The sequence below is a fragment of the Colossoma macropomum genome, unplaced genomic scaffold (genome assembly GCF_904425465.1).
Source record: "Colossoma macropomum unplaced genomic scaffold, Colossoma_macropomum, whole genome shotgun sequence".
NCBI lineage: Eukaryota > Metazoa > Chordata > Actinopteri > Characiformes > Serrasalmidae > Colossoma > Colossoma macropomum.
In genome coordinates, this window is record NW_023494787.1 from 37615083 (window position 1) to 37632039 (window position 16957).

Below are 16957 nucleotides of genomic sequence, written 5' to 3' on the forward strand. Positions count from 1 at the left end.
TCGAATAATTCACGGTAAGTGCTGTAATGTTGTGGTTCTCCTTCTGAACAATGCTAGTCTTTTAGCTCTGCGCGCTCTACTTGCTGCTTTACGACAGCAGCGGCAAAATCCTGACGTCAGCGACCACAATAAACAACGCAGCGCCAGGCAGCGCGAGCTGTGAGCGTGGAGACGTCATCATCATGCACGTGCCGGCTTGGCCAGGGAATTCGAGGGGTGGAGGTGGGGCAGGTATTTGGGGGCGTGGTGTGTGTAGCTGGGGCTGTCCAAGTACCTGCTGTTTGTGCTTTCAGTAGATATTGACTCATCATCGATTCAGTCATACATTCTCAGAAACAGTAATGAACTGTCCAGTACATTACATGAGCCCTTTTCATGCAGAGACCCCATCTTCGTCATACTGTGTTAGCTGAATGTGGTCAAGTGGTTAAGCTCTATTGAGGACTATTGATGGATGCAGAAAGGGGAATTCCACCGATTTTTCAGTGGTTGAGATGTACTCAAAGTCATTCAGAGTGGTTTAATGTGAAATGGTTCACTGTAGAGAACCTTGAAGACTCAGATTTCTTTACAGTGGTGGTGTTAGGAACCAGGAGTCACCAGGGTTGGGCAGAATACTTTGAAAAAGTAGTGATGGCTGAACACTGAATACACTGTGCTAAATGCATTCAGTAATATTTTACATTTCAATACATAAAAAGTAATGTGCTCAGAATACATTTGCAATAATATTGATGGAGAAATACACGTAGAAAACCTCTGCTGTTGTAATGTTTACTCAATTCATGTTGTTCCTTGGTGTTACTGGTTGGCAGTATTCTTTATGTAGTTCTTCTGTTAATATGTTTCATGAAAAAAAAATCAATTATTTGAATGAAGTTACAAAATTCTCAATGTCATTTTGGTTCTACTTGCATGCTTTAGTCCACTGCTGTCTCATGAACTAAGCAAACTATTTGCCATTTCCCAGTAATAATACAAACTGTGCACAACAGATGAGCTACACTCTCTAATTGTACACCAGCAAGGGGGAGTTATAAAGAAGGGCTTTCTACTCAAGTGGACACTGAGTGGACATATAGGTGCCCCTTACAACTTGAGCAGCTGCCTATCTGAAAGCCTCTGCATGGCTCTGGATTTATTATTCATTACTGAATAATCATTACAGTGTAAGAGTTTAGACAATGTGGTGCCTTATGAAATGGAGATCGCTTTAGCAGTCTCAGAGAACATCGGAAATGTCGTTAGAAGTACTGAAACGGAGCAGCAACAGCCTTCAAATGCACTAGATTCCCCACTTCAGCAACTGACAATGAATTAACTCATAATGTAGGGCTTTGAAAGAGCTTAGCTATGCCAAGGTTAATGGCAGAAGAAACAAACTCCGAAAGGCCATGAACAGAGGACTTTTACTGGGATACATAACATGCAAACAAGACATCACATTTCAAACTATACAGTGTCATAATAAATAAGTTGCCAGCGATGACTTGTTCTGCAGGATTGATCTTTCTGAGGTGATCGGGAAAAGAGGTGGATTGAGGTATATTAGTTTTACTCTCTGGAGGACATGTAGACCATGAGGTCCACCACACGGCTGCTGTAGCCATATTCATTGTCATACCTGTAGAGAAGAGAGAGAAGCTCCATTACAAAGATGGTAGATGTAATCAGAGGTATAAAACAGTGCTTCCCCACCCTGGACCCTCTGCTTTGCATATTTTAGTGTTTTTTTCTGCTCCCAACAGCTCCCAACACACCTGATCACAACTAATCAGCTCATTAACAATGCTTTGCTGAGTTGAAGCGGAAGGGAAAACACTAACATGTGCAGAGCTGGGGAGATCAAACTTCAGGGCACTCATCATCATCATCATCATCATGCCAATCTTTTTTGAAGACTCTCTGGACTCACTGCTCTTTTCTACAAATGTATCAAGTACATTTTTTAAAAGTACATATAACCAACTGTTTATACTAACTTCTAGCCAGAAGCAGCCCTGGCTGAGGGTACTAGAGCCGCTGGATTACAACAGTTACATATGTGAGGCCTGTTATCACATGGTATGTAGCATTAAAGCGCCCATATTTGATTTGGTTTGAAGTAATTTTGTTAAAGTTTAAAAACATACTATTCACTCTCCAAATATGAAAATTAGGCTGCAAAAAGGCCATTTTGAATTCACTGTTTCTGTGACGTCACTAGAACCACTCATGCACCTATTTGATATAGCAGTTTAGCTCCACCCATTCTTACTGAAGTTATAAGGAGTGTTTCAGCCCAGACTGCTTTTTGAATGAGGTGCAATACAGGGCTGCCAATCAGAATAGAGATGATTTACATATAACAATCTTAAAGGCACAGTAACAAACACAGCCTGTTTAATTCTATGGGATACAGAGAGGATGGAAAATGCAGATGTGAAAGTAAATTATGACCAACTTTTTGGTACATAAAACCACATAAATATTATAAATGGACCTCAAAGGAAAAAAAAATAAATACAAGAAAAATGTAGGGTATTGGCCTGTAAGCACCTAATTAATCTTTCTGAAGCGCTTCCATACAGCGTAACAATAGTTCAGACACATGCACTACTGATGAAAAGTTCATCAAGTAATCACCCTCATTGTCTTCAATAATATAAAACCACTCTGGGTGCAGATAATTGTAGGAAATGATTCTAATACCCTAGTCCTGTGCAACTCCACAGATTCTAATAATTAGTAGGAAGTTGTAAACGTTTTTAGATATGTCTAAAATATGCTTGTGATTATTCCAAAATGATAGCAAATATCTTCATACGTCAAAAGGCAAACATCAAAAATATTGCAAATAGACTATTACATAATGTTACGTATACTTGATACTTGAAATATTGCTTAAAACAACTAACAAAACCTTTTTATGTCAGCTTTTGTGTCTTCATTGCGTCCAGGCCAAGATGCCAAGGTACATTACAGGACTATTTTTCACTATAAGCAGTATAAGCTGTCTCAAGGAGTGCAGAGTATGTACTTTTTAAAATGTGTTCAATATAATTTGTAGAAAATGCACTGTAAGTCTAAATATTTTTGTCTTTTTTCCTAATCAAATGAATTATCTATTCTTTTTATATTCTTGCTTACAAAAGAACATGATTGGAGTGAGTATGATGTCACATAGGGCATGCAAACGTTCAGGAATTGTACAGGTACAATGATTATATTGTTCTGTCTAACACAACAAACATGATTAACTTGACAAATGATACCAAAAAGTGAGAAATTGAACAGTGTTGTAAATATGAACTCATATAAAATCACTGTTTCCATCCACTTTCTGCACAAATTACAAGTGTGTTACTGTAATTTTTGCTGCCAGCAGCTTGTTTCCATCAAACTCGATAAAAGCGATAAAAATCCTTTATGTATTGATGTCATTTCCTGCAAAAACCTGTTGTTGTACATGTTTTGGTGGTGGTGGTTGACATGTATCTATTTCTAATATCATGTATAGCTTCCCTGATGTCCCAATAAACTACTGGAAGAGGTTTGTTTATTACTACTATTTTTTTTTCTTAAATTTTATCTGTTACATTTCCTCAGTAAGCTAAGCTAAACCTCTCCACCATGCTGTTTGAGTTTGTTGGAAGAAGCATATGAGGGAAATCTGCCAAATGACACTAAATTTATGTGAAATTAAATGTACGGAAGCCACAGATGTGCATGTTGCTTTCTGATATTGTGGTATAAATGCATTATTGTGGCAAAACAAATGTTGTTTTCTCAAAATCTCAAGTTATTTTTTTATTTGCATAAATATCTCATGAGAACAACATTCGTTACGTTGTGGTGATATAAATTACAAGATCTCTAGACAAATGAAAATAATTTGTTGTCACAGAAAACAGAAAACATGCAAATCCGCGGCCTTTTAGGGCTTCTGTACATTTTGGGTTTCGTTAACAATTTACCTGCTGAAGTTAAATGTAAGAATGTTGTGTTTACATTCGTAACACATTACCATCAATTTCCTTTACCATAGCAAAAAACCCTCTGTATGGAAACTTGACTCACCATGTCACCAGCTTGACAAAGTTGTCGGAGAGTGCAATGCCAGCACTAGCATCGAAGTACGAAGAGTGAGAGTCGCCATTGAAGTCTGTGGACACCAGCTGTGTGAGAGGAAAATACACTAATTAATATCTCGGCACAGATATTAATGTAAGTTAGTAAATAGTCCTGGATTCATATCATGTATATTACTGCATAAAACTGAGTTGTTTACCTGTTCCTCAGTGTATCCCAGAATTCCCCTGAGGGGGCCTTCTGCCGCAGCCTTCACCACCTTCTTTATGCTTTCATATTTAGCCTGTAGTATGAGAGAAACAGGCCAGCAATTAAGTAAACCAGACTACTAGTACAAACGTACAAGATTACAACACTGTACCAAATTACAGCCAAATTTGAAAAGCAAAACCTTCTAATAATGTACTGCGCAAAACACATTATTAAAGGGTGACTCCACCGATTTCTCACATTTTCAGCATAATTCACTCACTGAGATGGAAACAAAGTCATTCAAAGTGGTTTGATGTGAAATGGCTTACTGTAGAAAAACTTATAAATGTAGACTTCTTTAAAGTGGTGATGATAAGCACTGAATTTACGATGCAAAGCTACCAGTGAACCTACACGTCTACTGAGTTTTGATATGTATTATTGACGATGGTGAAATAATGGTGCAACATTTTTAAAATTTTGCTTTATAATACCTTTCATGTACATGTGTGCCATGAATAGAGTATTAAAATACATTTTAGGTTAAAGTCTTATCAAAGATTTTCGTAAAACAATCTCTCAGGTATCAACCAATGTATATATCACCACTTCATGTAACTGTTTTTAGTGTAACAGAAATATAAATGTTTCACCTGTTAGACCATCACCACTGTGAACAATTCTGACTCAGTAAATTTGTCTAGAACTGAGCATTTCACATTAAACCACTCTGAGTGACTGTTTACATTTTGACTATTTAAGTGGGCAGAAATTTTGGAAAAACAGGTGGAATTCCCCTTTAAGAATTACATTTGGCCCAACCTATTAATAAATGGTTATGAATACGCTGCTTGATGTCTGAGACACTGATTAATTTTGGTTCTGAGATAAGATTTTGACATAAAACATATTTAAAAACATCCATTCATGGTGGAAAGGTACATGCAGAGTGTTGTAAGGCAAACAGTCCCCAAAGACAACGTATTTTTTTCCAATTTATCACTATTTATCATTATTAACATTTCATATAAAAACTCACAAGACACATGTGGGTTCACTGGTGGTTTTGGACAGTAAATAAAATAGCTTTGCTCTCACTTCTATCCTGTAAAGACACTTTATTGTCCTAATTTTTAATTTGGTTTTTAAATGAATGTTTAATTTTTTCTCTTTTTCATAAATTATTTTTTATTAATGTCTTAAGTATGTTTTTAATTTCTATATTCCTACATCTTTTTAAATTTGAATTTGAATTATCTTTGTATTTTCTCATTTGTAAAGTAGTTTGAACGATGGCAGTGTATGAAAGGTGCTATGTAAATAGCATGCCTTGCCTATATTTGTGCTATAGACATTGTGACCCCTGGTCTCAGTCAAAACCGCTGTAAACAAATCAGTCGCTAAGTTACTCAACAGTGAACTATTTTACCTCAGAATGCTCTGAATGAGTTGAATCATGAATCATGCAGAAATTTTGAAACAATGGTGGCATTCCCTTTAAGAAAAGAAGGTGAAATGAAAGGATGCTCACTTGCTTTTCCAGACGCACGGTCAAATCCACAACAGACACATTGGGGGTTGGGACACGGAAGGCCATGCCCGTCAACTTACTGGGAAAACAGTTCAAAAGAAAGAAGATATATATAAGATAATATAAATAAAGCAGAACATTTTAAATGAACAGTCAATCATTACAGTCTAATGGAGGTTCTTTAGGCCACATTATCTTTGCTGAAACTGGCTGGCTTTTATAATTCAGTAAGCTCTCTCTGATTACTGAAATAATTCATGTTACTTCGCCAGGATGACTAAGCAAATTGAGACACAGCCATGCAAAAAAACAAAAAAAAGGACAAAGCCCAGTTTCAGCATGTGTTAGGGGATCTTAATTGATTAGATCTACACTGAACTGCCAGTTTATCTGGTACATCCACCATAAAGATGTACTTTGCAGTTTTACAGTTACTGACTGCAGCCCCTTTGTTGCTGCATAATTTATTAATCCCCCTCCCCCCATCCCTCTGTCCACCAATGGAAGGGACTCCTACAGGACCACCACTGGACAGCTGACATTCAGCACAGTTTGGTCATTTTCCAGCTTAAACACACCTGATACAATCATCAGTTAATCAGCAGGCTTAGTACGAACATAACCAAACTTAGTAGGAACATCATCGAACTCCAGCCCTACAGGACCAGAGCTGAAGACCCATGCTCTAGCCCAGAGGTGCCCAATCTTGGTCCTGGAGATCTACCACCCTGCAGAGTTTAGCTCCAACCCTAACCTAACATACTTGATCCAGATAATGAAGGGGTATCTATATATTAGAGGTAGGTGTGTCGGAGCTAAACTTTCCAGGGTGGTAGAACACCAAGACCAGGATTGGGCACCCCTGCCCTAGCCCTTCATCAATTGTCTGTTTCTGACCTCAGGACCACTGTTGGCAAGCTACTGATATATTGATCTATTGTTTCCAGTCTAGGTTTTCATTAATTGCTGGTAATTGGCTAGCTGGCCAACAGTTCTGTTGGCTATTACAGAACCTTATCAATTAGAATTAAATGTTTCTGGACGCCTGGTATCACCAGGACTCTCTCTCTAGAGCAGAGCGTTTCACACCAAGCCACTCTGAATGACTTCATTTAGATCTTTATCTTTAAGGACTGGAAACTCAATGCAAGGTCCAGGGCCGAATCTCTTATATACCCGTTGAGCTCTGGGATGACTTTGCCCACAGCCTTGGCTGCTCCAGTGGAGGCAGGAATGATGTTCTGGCTGGCACCGCGCCCGTCTCTCCACAGCTTACCAGATGGGCCATCCACAGTCTTCTGCGTGGCTGTGATTGCATGCACTGTGCTCTGGGGGGCAGAAAAGTGAAGAGAAAGAGGTTTGGCTTTGAAGAGAGGAAAACAGCATCATGAAAGGGTTATGGATGATCAGCAGACCAAGACGTTCTAGACTAGCTTGCATGTTTAAATTAAGATATTGTCACAATCATAGGAAAATTTCCAAATTCCTAATATGCAAAAAAACACCAGCTTTGCTTTTACTGTTTTAATGATTGCACCAACAGAATAGCTTTAAAATGACTTTAAATCTCATTAATAGATGTTAAGCTACGTGAATTTTTCCTTCTCCTATAATATAATTTCAGAAATTATATGAATGATGTAGGAAAGTATTTTTGTGGAGTATTTTTGTAAGAAGGAGGAGCAGGAGGAGAAGAAGAAGTTACACCACAATAACATGTTTACAGACCAACAAAAAATAAAATCATAGGAATTTCAATACGGTAAATACAAGAAAAAACAAAAAAAACAAAAATCATACACAAACCCAATTCCAGAATGTTGGGTCAGTAGGTGATTTCTAAATCTACTTTGACCTATATAAATTCATTCATCCTTATGCAAAGAGAAGATATTTAATGTTTTATCTTAGAAACTTAATTGTTTTTTGTAAATATATGTTCACTCTGAAAGTGATGCTTGCAATACATTCCAAAAAAGTTGTATCAGGCAAAGTTGTGACGTTCAGAGAACATTTTGGAAGAGGTTATGTAATTATACTTGGAGGAGCATCCAAGAAAGGCCTAGTCCTTTACAAGTAAGGATCAAAAGATTCAGGGAATCCGGAAAAAAACTCTCTGCATAAAAAGCAAGGCTGAAACCACAACTGAATTTGAAAGACACCTGTTTTTCAAATGGCACTGCATTAAAAACTGGCATGCTTCTGTGATGGATATCACCACATGGGCTCAGGAATACTTTGATAAACCGCTGTCAGTAAAGACTGTTTGTCACTGCATCCACAAATGCAAGCTAAGACTGCACTATTCACAAAGTGTGGGTGCTAGACTGGCCTGCCTGTGTTTCTTGAAAATGTGTGGTGCATTAGGCAGCTCAAAAATTTGACAACAAAGGACCTGCAAAGTTGCACAGCTGGAGACTTGAGTAACAGAAGAATAGCAAAAAAAAGTCGACTTTCAAAACTGGATCAATTGGTGTCTTCAGTCCACAAATGAATATTAAGTGTTGTTAAAGGGAAAGGTGATGTAACCTAGTGGTAAACACGCCCCTGTCCCAGCTTTTTTGGAACATGTTTTCAATTTAATACAGATAAAACAGAATTTACTAATCACTGCTTTCTGTTTATATTAGCATTTCACATACTGACCCAACTTTTTTGGAAGTAGGTTTGTAACATAAATCAGGTGACGGAACAGATTGAGTAAATTCATTTCTGTTGGAGGATGTAGGTCTGACTAATCTTGTCTGTCCCATGGTGTCCCTCAAGGCTCAGTTTTGGCCCACTGCTTTTTATTTTGTGCATGCTCCCTCTTGATGATATCATCGGATGACACGGTTAGCAATTTTGTTGTTATGCAGAAGATACTAAAATTCACATGTACACAGAATCTACACACAGACTACCTCTACCTGTTCTAAATGACTGTTTAGCTGGCTTTTTTACATCTTTCTCAACCCAGGAAAGTGCAGAATCTGTAACGCCAATGAAATTTTTAAGTTGACAGAAAAGTGGAATACTGTCAAAAGCAGCAGTGAGGTCCAATAAAATAAATATGTTTAACAATCCCTGATCAGCCACCATTGACTACCCTGACAAGCACAGTTCCCGAGCTGAAACACCTCAAACAGAGCATTAAGATATTAGAATAAATGTAATGTTAGGACCATACTGATAATTTAACCCATAAAGAAAAGGTAGGATATCAGTCCTTACCATGAGTCCCTCAATGATGCCAAAATTATCGTGGATGACCTTGGCCAGAGGAGCAAGACAATTTGTTGTGCAGGAAGCGTTGCTGTGGGCCAGATACTGGTAAAGTTAATACAGCAATAGCTGCAAGCCATTCACACAACAAAAGAAAGAGGAGCTTTACCTGACCACCTTCATGGATCTGTCATAGACATTCTGATTGACACCCATCACAAACATGGGGGCATCTGCACTGGGGGCGGAGATGATGACTCTCTTAGCACCTCCCTTCAGATGAGCCTGTGAAAGGTGGAGCAAAACTGAACAGTACATTTCTGTAAATTGTTTGGCTGCCTTGGACATACAAGCACATATTCACATAGGCAGCTATTAAAGTCTGTAATGTGAGCACATTGTACAAACTGCTTGCCTAAAATAGTCTCAAATAGACTTGCTTATGTGTTCACTGACCATAAATATGGACAGAAGCATGTTGCTTAGCTAAAAATAGTAGCAGTCATCTCAAAGTCTGAATGTTTTGGTACTCATTTTATAGATACTACTGTCATTCAGAAAGGCTGCAAATAACATTTTTGAGCATGTAGCTATGAATTCCCCACTAGGGGGTGCTGTTACCACTTAATTACCATTTTTTCTGCACTTCTGAGCATGAAGAAACCCACAATAGCAGTAATGTTTGTATGGTTGGCGCTAAAAATTCCAAAATCAAAATGTTCAAAATGTTATTTTTCATTTAGTCTGTTTATTCTTAAGAAACAGACTAAAGATAGCATATAGGCTATGGCAGTAGGAACAGCAGAAGGTGCCTTAGCTCTCAATTTCAGAGACGTCTTGGGGAGAACCTATTTTTTTTTAAACAGGCAAACTGTAAAATCCCAAATCATTGCTGGCTTTAAACATGACATTACAGCCGCAAACTAAACAACTTCTGGACATTTCGTACATTGCGAGGCCTGTTTACAAACATCTGGATTTGTTCTCTTCTGTTCAAATTACCTGATGGACTACAACTACCATAAACTCCAGAACTCTGAATTACTCTCTTTTAACCTGCATTGCCACTTATATGCCTACACTGAGCAGATGACTTGAGCAGCTGGGAAATGTTGTTTACTACTTTACATGCAACATAGGCAGAATAGCTGACAAATAACTGACTGCCAGTAATTGACTACAACTTCTACAAGCACTTGGACTCGAGAATATATGTGAATGAAGATGCACACGTGCACACAAGAACATCTATCATGCGGTTTTGGCTGCTTTATACAAGAACAAAAAGCAATTAATTATCTCATTCATTAGAAAATGGATAACAGAAATGGGTGAAGAGTAAATACAGTTAAACAATAAATAACTATAAACAGATAAACTACAATCTATTAACAAATAATAAATAAACTAAATAAATCTTACATGCTCATCGGTGTCCCCTAGTGGCTTGGAGCCTTAAGAGGCTGCTAATATCAGTAGTTTGTGTCAAATGTGATGTTTAGGCAAGCAGTAGCTTTTGTTTCTTGATAACGTCCGGCACAAAACTAATGAAATAAACACCAAACATGTCTTGACTGACCGACTACATCTGAAGTAAGGGAAGGACTTTGTAAATTAGATTTTTTGCCAATTATCATGTTAAATCATTTAAACATTCAAATTTTCTGAATGCAACGCCCTTTTCCCAAAACATTTCATAGCATTTACGAACATATTATTAGACTATATTATGCTTTGCCTACTCTTTTTAAAGAGGTTACACTTACAGAGGCCTTCTCAACAGTGGTGAACACACCAGTGGATTCAACAACATACTCGACGCCAGCGTCGGCCCATTTAATGTTGGATGGGTCCTTCCTGCACTTCAGAAAAGGGTGGGAGGTGAGAAGGTAGATGAAGAGAGGCACTTTACTCTTGCTAAAAGCAAAAGCTTGTTGAACTTTTGGTAGGTTTTCACTTAAATGTCTTTGAAAGCCACTTGATATGGCTTAATATATTCTGAAGTATATTTATTTCATTCAAATAGATTATATCCCATTAGGCAGATCCATATATGTATCTGTAAGTAAAAATGCACATTGTACATTTTAGTAAAAGCTGCACTATGTAAGATTTGGGGATGTGGAGATCTCTCTGCTGGAAATGTGTCATTGTACGCAATGTGGTTGTGCTTTGGCGGATGGATCTGACGATTGTGAGCATGTTGAAAGTGTATTCCAAGGAAACTTGATGAAAAGTTGTGTCTTGTGAGGATGTTACTACTAATGTCATCATATCTCATGTCACACATCATATTTTAGCGTGTTTTTCCTCCTGATTCAGTAATACTACTTCTTTCAGTTTCAAGAAATAAACTTACATAGTGCAGCTTTGAAAAAAACTAATTTTGCTCTTATTAAACATGCTTTGTGATCACTGAAAGAAAACTGAAATGAAAAAGTGGAATAAATCAGGATCTGTTTGAATATATGCTTGCCTGCTTACTCTGAGAAGACGGTGATGGCATGGTTGTTGATGATGAGCTTGCCTTCCTCGCTCCTCACCTCACCTTCGAAGCGGCCGTGGGTGGAATCATAAGTGAACATATACACCTGTGCAGGTAAAATATGAGTGAACATTCCATTCACAAGGATGACACAATTAATTCATTTTAATCAATCAACACATAGCAGCGAGCTAATCGAGCAATTAGCATCATTATAATGTTGTCAATAAAATGCATTCTTAATTTCTCACCATGTAGTCAACGTCAATGAAGGGGTCATTGATGGCCACAATGTCGACTTTTCCAGTCAGGAAGGCAACACGAGTCACCAGACGTCCGATACGACCGAATCTAACATAAAAGATAAGAGCACAGACTCTCTGCTGTTACTTTAACCACTAGATGGCAGCAGCAGCATGTGGCATGACCAGACCAGATGACCAGATGGTTTTCTCTACTCACACCTGACTCAGCTCAAGAGGCGGTAAATGACCTAATGATATGACTGGGACCATCGCTCTTCTGTACTGACATTTTAAAGATTAGCTCTAGCATTTTTTCCTTGTAGACAGACTAAAGAAACACACACTTTAGCTCCTGCCCATTGACTTCTATTGCTTCAGCTCTTGCCCACTGACCTTTACTACTTCACTTCCTGCCTATTGGCTTCTTTTGCTTCAGCTCCAGCCTATTGGCTTCTATTGCATCATCTCCTGCCCACTGACTTCTATTGTATCATCTCCAGCCTATTGACTTCCATTGCTTCAGCTCCAGCTCATTAGCTTCTTTCTGCCAGGGGAAGTCTTTTGCTTCTGTTTCCTTCTATTAGGGTTGGAGCATTTCTTTAACATTGAAATATGGAAAATGGTAATGTTTTTTGCCCCGCATAAAGCAAGGTAAAATTCCTTTCAATACTTAAGCACATCTAAATTGACAGACCACATTTTCAACCAAAGCTTTTGTTCTAATGTCACTAATAATTTACTGCCATATATTTAGAGATGCTCTTTGGACAGTTTTCTTAAGGACATTTTGATCTAAAGGATTATGCCTTTTTTAAGATAAGCATGAATCTTCATATCTGGGTTCAGATTTGAAGTAGAAGTGGAAATGCCCTGTATTTTTATTTGTTAATTTTATTAATAATAGTAATTACAGTTGACAGCATTTACTTTGATTTTGATTACTTTGATTTTTGGGCTTGCTACATTCCAGACAGATGAGAAATGTTTGCTGGACCTGTTATCAGAATTTAAATATATGAATTAAAGTTTTTTTTTTTTTTTCAAATTCCAGAGCAATGTGTATAAAAATATGGTTTTATTTTGGAGCACAGTAATGCTGTGTTAGGTCAGGCCACTGGAGCAAACCACTGACCACAGACACGGTGTGTCTGACTAGTTGAATGAAACTTCTTTTTTCTGCTTTCCTTTATATTGCCTGATCTGGTGGCCATTTGGATCCAACAGTAAATCAGCTCTGCCAGTGTATTTAGCAGTATACTGTATCCTGTCAGGTAACGTCAAGGAAAGCAGACAGGAAAGAAAGTGTCATCTAAGTATTTGGACGCTGATGTATTCATGTTTGGTTATACATAACAATATATTTTTAAACAAGTAGTCTTAATGATAAAGTCGAGAAATTTACAAGTCAAAAATAAAGAGTTGGAACTACAATCACTATATCATCCAAATTACTTGTTAATTACAGTCACATGCAAAAGTTTCAACAGCCCCTGTCAAATGACATGTTCTGCTGATTTTCTAACAGCAAATAAGTTAACACATGTTCTACAGGGTTAGTGCATGATTTTGATGCTGAGTTTAACATTATATATACATACACACACACACACACACACACACATATATATATATATATATATATATATATATATATATACCGTTAAACTCAGCAAATAAATATATATATATATATGCACTTGGAAGATCAACAAAACATGCCATGTAGTAGAATGTCTGTTCTTGTTAATACATTTAAGCTAATTAGATGTGTTGTGATGAGGGTGGGCTGGGTCTAAATGTAACAATGTACAATATAAGAACAAAGTAATTCCATTTGAGCTGTTTTGTAGTTTTGAAGCCTTCAATATTATTATAAAATGTGAAAAATATATATAAAAAAAGAAAATCTGTTCTGTGAGTAGGTGAGTCTTAACTTTTGAGTGGTGGTGTATATAAAATACACAAGCATTATGAGCTGACAATGTCATTTAGCCAAGCAAGTATAGTCTTAGTTCCACTCCATGAACAGCAAATGATTTATAACTGTGTAGACAGAACGACTTATCCAACATTCTGCAGGCACTCCATAGCTGGATAAAATTAGCGAGCAGTGAACTGGTAGGCACATGACTTAATGACTTTGAGGATAAGCTTACCTTGTGCTGCCCACAGTGCCGAAACATTAAAGGAATTCTCCAACTAGTTTTAAACCTAATCTGTACTTGTCGTTTCTGTAGCGTAAGTTAATTATTGCAGATGATAATTTACCTGTACTTAGAAAAGAGCAATAAACACTGACTTAAAACACACTCATAATGGCAGCTAATTGTAAAGAACACAGAAATCGACCACATGATACAGACGTGAAATGCTGGAGTGTTCCTATCCAAAAATTATGCCTAGGTAAAAACTCAAGAGGCTTATACGTATCTGTTCTTGTTCAAGAAACACATATTTTTTAATTATTAGCACACGGCAAAGCATTATGATCACCTGCCTAATAAACTGTTGGAGGCCTCTTCATGCTCCTCAAACCATTCCTGAACAATGTGTGCAGTGAGGCAGGGCGTGTGCAGTGAGGCATGTGCCACTGCCATCAGGGAATGCCATTGCCATGAAGGAGTACACCTGGTCCACAACGATGTTTAGGTGGGTGGCACATGTCATATTAACATTCATATAAATGCCTGGGCCCAGGGTTTCCAAGCAGAAAACTATCCAGAGTATCACACTCCCTCTACCGGCATGTCTTCTTGCTATAGTGCATCCTGGTGCCATCACTTCCCCAGGTAAATGGCACACACAAACCCAGCCGTCTACGTGGTGTAAAAGAAAACAGGACTCATCAGACCAGGCAAATTTCTTCTTCCCGTTCTGATGCTTGTTACTGTGGGCGTTTTGACACTGGATTGGGTTTAGCATGGGCACTCTGACCGGTCTGCGGCTACGCAATCCTATTCACAGCATGGTGTGATGGACGTTGTGTTGTGACACATTCCTTCTGTAACCATCATTAAAAATTCCTTTGACTTGTGCCAAAGTAGCCCTTCTGTCAGTTTGGTCCAGACAGGATACCCTTTGTTGCCCTTGTGCAACCCGCTGTCACCAGTTTGTGGTTTGTCCCTCCTTGGACCACTGTTGGTGGGTATTCATCACTCCTGACCAAGAGAACCCCACATCGTCGTCTGGCCATGATGATTTGGCCCCTGTCACAGTTTTACTTTATGCCTGCCTGTTTCACCCACATTTCTCAACACATCAACTACGAGAACAGAGTGTTCTCTTACAGTCTAATACTCCGCAGACCTTGACATACGTCATCGTTACAGGATAATTAACGTTATTCACTTCATCTGTGAGTGGTCATAATGTTCTGGCTCATCTGTGTATATTTAGGCACACTGCTGAAATAAAGAGCATCTATATGCTTGTACTTGGTTAAGGAAGACTATGTGACATCACCATGCCATCAAAAATACAGTTGCTAATTGCGATTTCAACAGCAGCTACTGTACATGAAACCATCTGAGACACTGATACCGTGTTTTATCCACTGACAAATGCCAGCGCTTGTGAGGCATCCAAACTAGAATCAGCACGTATCACCTCTCTGTAAATTAAAATAAGAAATACTGCACTCTGGAGGCGTTTCTGACCATGGCATCCACCTGGAAACCGAGTACATCATGAAAAAAAGCACTGTGTGTGGTTACTACAGAAATCTAATATCAATTTGCCAAGTGAAGCTTATCAGTAGATGACAAAAGCTTATCCAAGTGCTAGGTGTAAACACATATACTGCTCCCTTCATGTCGTCAATCAACCAACAGCCCAGCTGGCTGGACGAAATTAGAGTGAAAGACAGAACGCGACAGCTGGGGAAAGGAGAGCTAGCTAGGTGTAAGAGGAGGCCATGACATGATATATGTCATATTAGAGGAGAGTACAGAAGGGGACAGAGAGATGCACTGGCCACAGTGCTGGGGAGTTATGCAATTTAACCCCTCTAGGGGACACCAGGATCTGTGTCGTTATGGAAAGAGCACTTGGCACCAAGCAAAATGTCAAATGTCAACAACATGTAGCGTATAGAGTAATACAGGGTTTCTTTGGCAGGGAATAAACCATTAGGTCACCTATCATCACTCACCCGTTGATTCCAACTTTGACCATTTTAGCTGGCTCAGGTCAGCTCCTCTGAATGAAAGGAAAAGTGGAAATAGATTTACTGATCATTCATAACAGTTACTTGCTGCAACTATGTATTTAAGCCTGTCTGACATGTTCATTAACATGGCATTATTAATCACTATTTAAGCCAATAATTGTACAATATAAAATTGGCAGTGGCAAAGCCTCATAATATCATTACGTATTTTCTAAATGCATGCTTCTTAAACATTGTCTTGCGGCTCATTCATTTAAAACTAATCAGGAAAGAAAAAATAAATCTTCAATTGCTAATTATTCTACAAAACCATGATACCCATTTTAAAAGCATTCTTTTCTAAGGTAAGTAACTTAAAATGTTTACATGATGACTGAACTATTATACCGTGTGCAGGCTGCCTCTTTTCAGGTACTCCTTGCTTGACCAAGAGCAACCAGTGTGCTGCTCAATATTTATCTACACGCAACTGACACGTCCCCCTCATACATATTCCACACCCACCAACCGTCTTTCTTTCTTTTCTTACTGTCTTTTTTTCCCCCCAATCAATTCTTGAATTTTATTATACCTGTCCCAAGACTCAGGTCTGATTATTAATTCATGAGAGTGTCATAATCCATTATTATATCCAGTGGCCAAAATAAACTACCGAATAGCTTAACACTGGTTTCCAGGGAACAGTGGGCAATTGTTCACAGTAAATCAGGGCAAGACAATCTGCTTCTTTACAAATCTATGCAAGTATTATAATGGAGTACTTCGAGAGATCATCCCATATTTATATCAACACTTGATGTAAAACAAAATGGGACTTATCGGACCAGACGACCATTGCTCCAAGGTAGGCACGTTCGACAGTGGACAGCGGTTAGCATGGACACTTTGACAGGCCTGTGGCTATGCAACCCCATATGCAGTAGGGTGCAATGTGCTATGTGAGACATTCATCCTATAACCATCACTAAAAATTCCTGTGACTTGTGCCACAGTAGCCCTTCTGTCGGTTTGAAACAGACAGGATAGTCTTCGTTGCATCCCTTACGCACTGAGGAGCCTTG

The 16957-nt window shown here is 38.3% G+C and overlaps 1 protein-coding gene across 1 annotated transcript; it reads right to left on the minus strand.

Moving 5' to 3' along the window:
* Positions 1-1390: 1390 nt before the first annotated feature.
* LOC118805994 (glyceraldehyde-3-phosphate dehydrogenase-like) lies at positions 1391-16357 on the minus strand. Its single transcript, XM_036567227.1, has 12 exons — positions 16284-16357; positions 15879-15925; positions 11735-11834; positions 11483-11589; positions 10765-10855; positions 9168-9283; positions 9008-9089; positions 6971-7122; positions 5795-5873; positions 4271-4354; positions 4060-4157; positions 1391-1624 (listed from the first exon to the last, which is right to left on the minus strand). The coding sequence occupies exons 2-12, from the start codon at positions 15899-15901 to the stop codon at positions 1555-1557; spliced, it is 1002 nt and encodes a 333-aa protein (XP_036423120.1). The 5' UTR covers positions 15902-15925; positions 16284-16357; the 3' UTR covers positions 1391-1554.
* Positions 16358-16957: the final 600 nt, after the last annotated feature.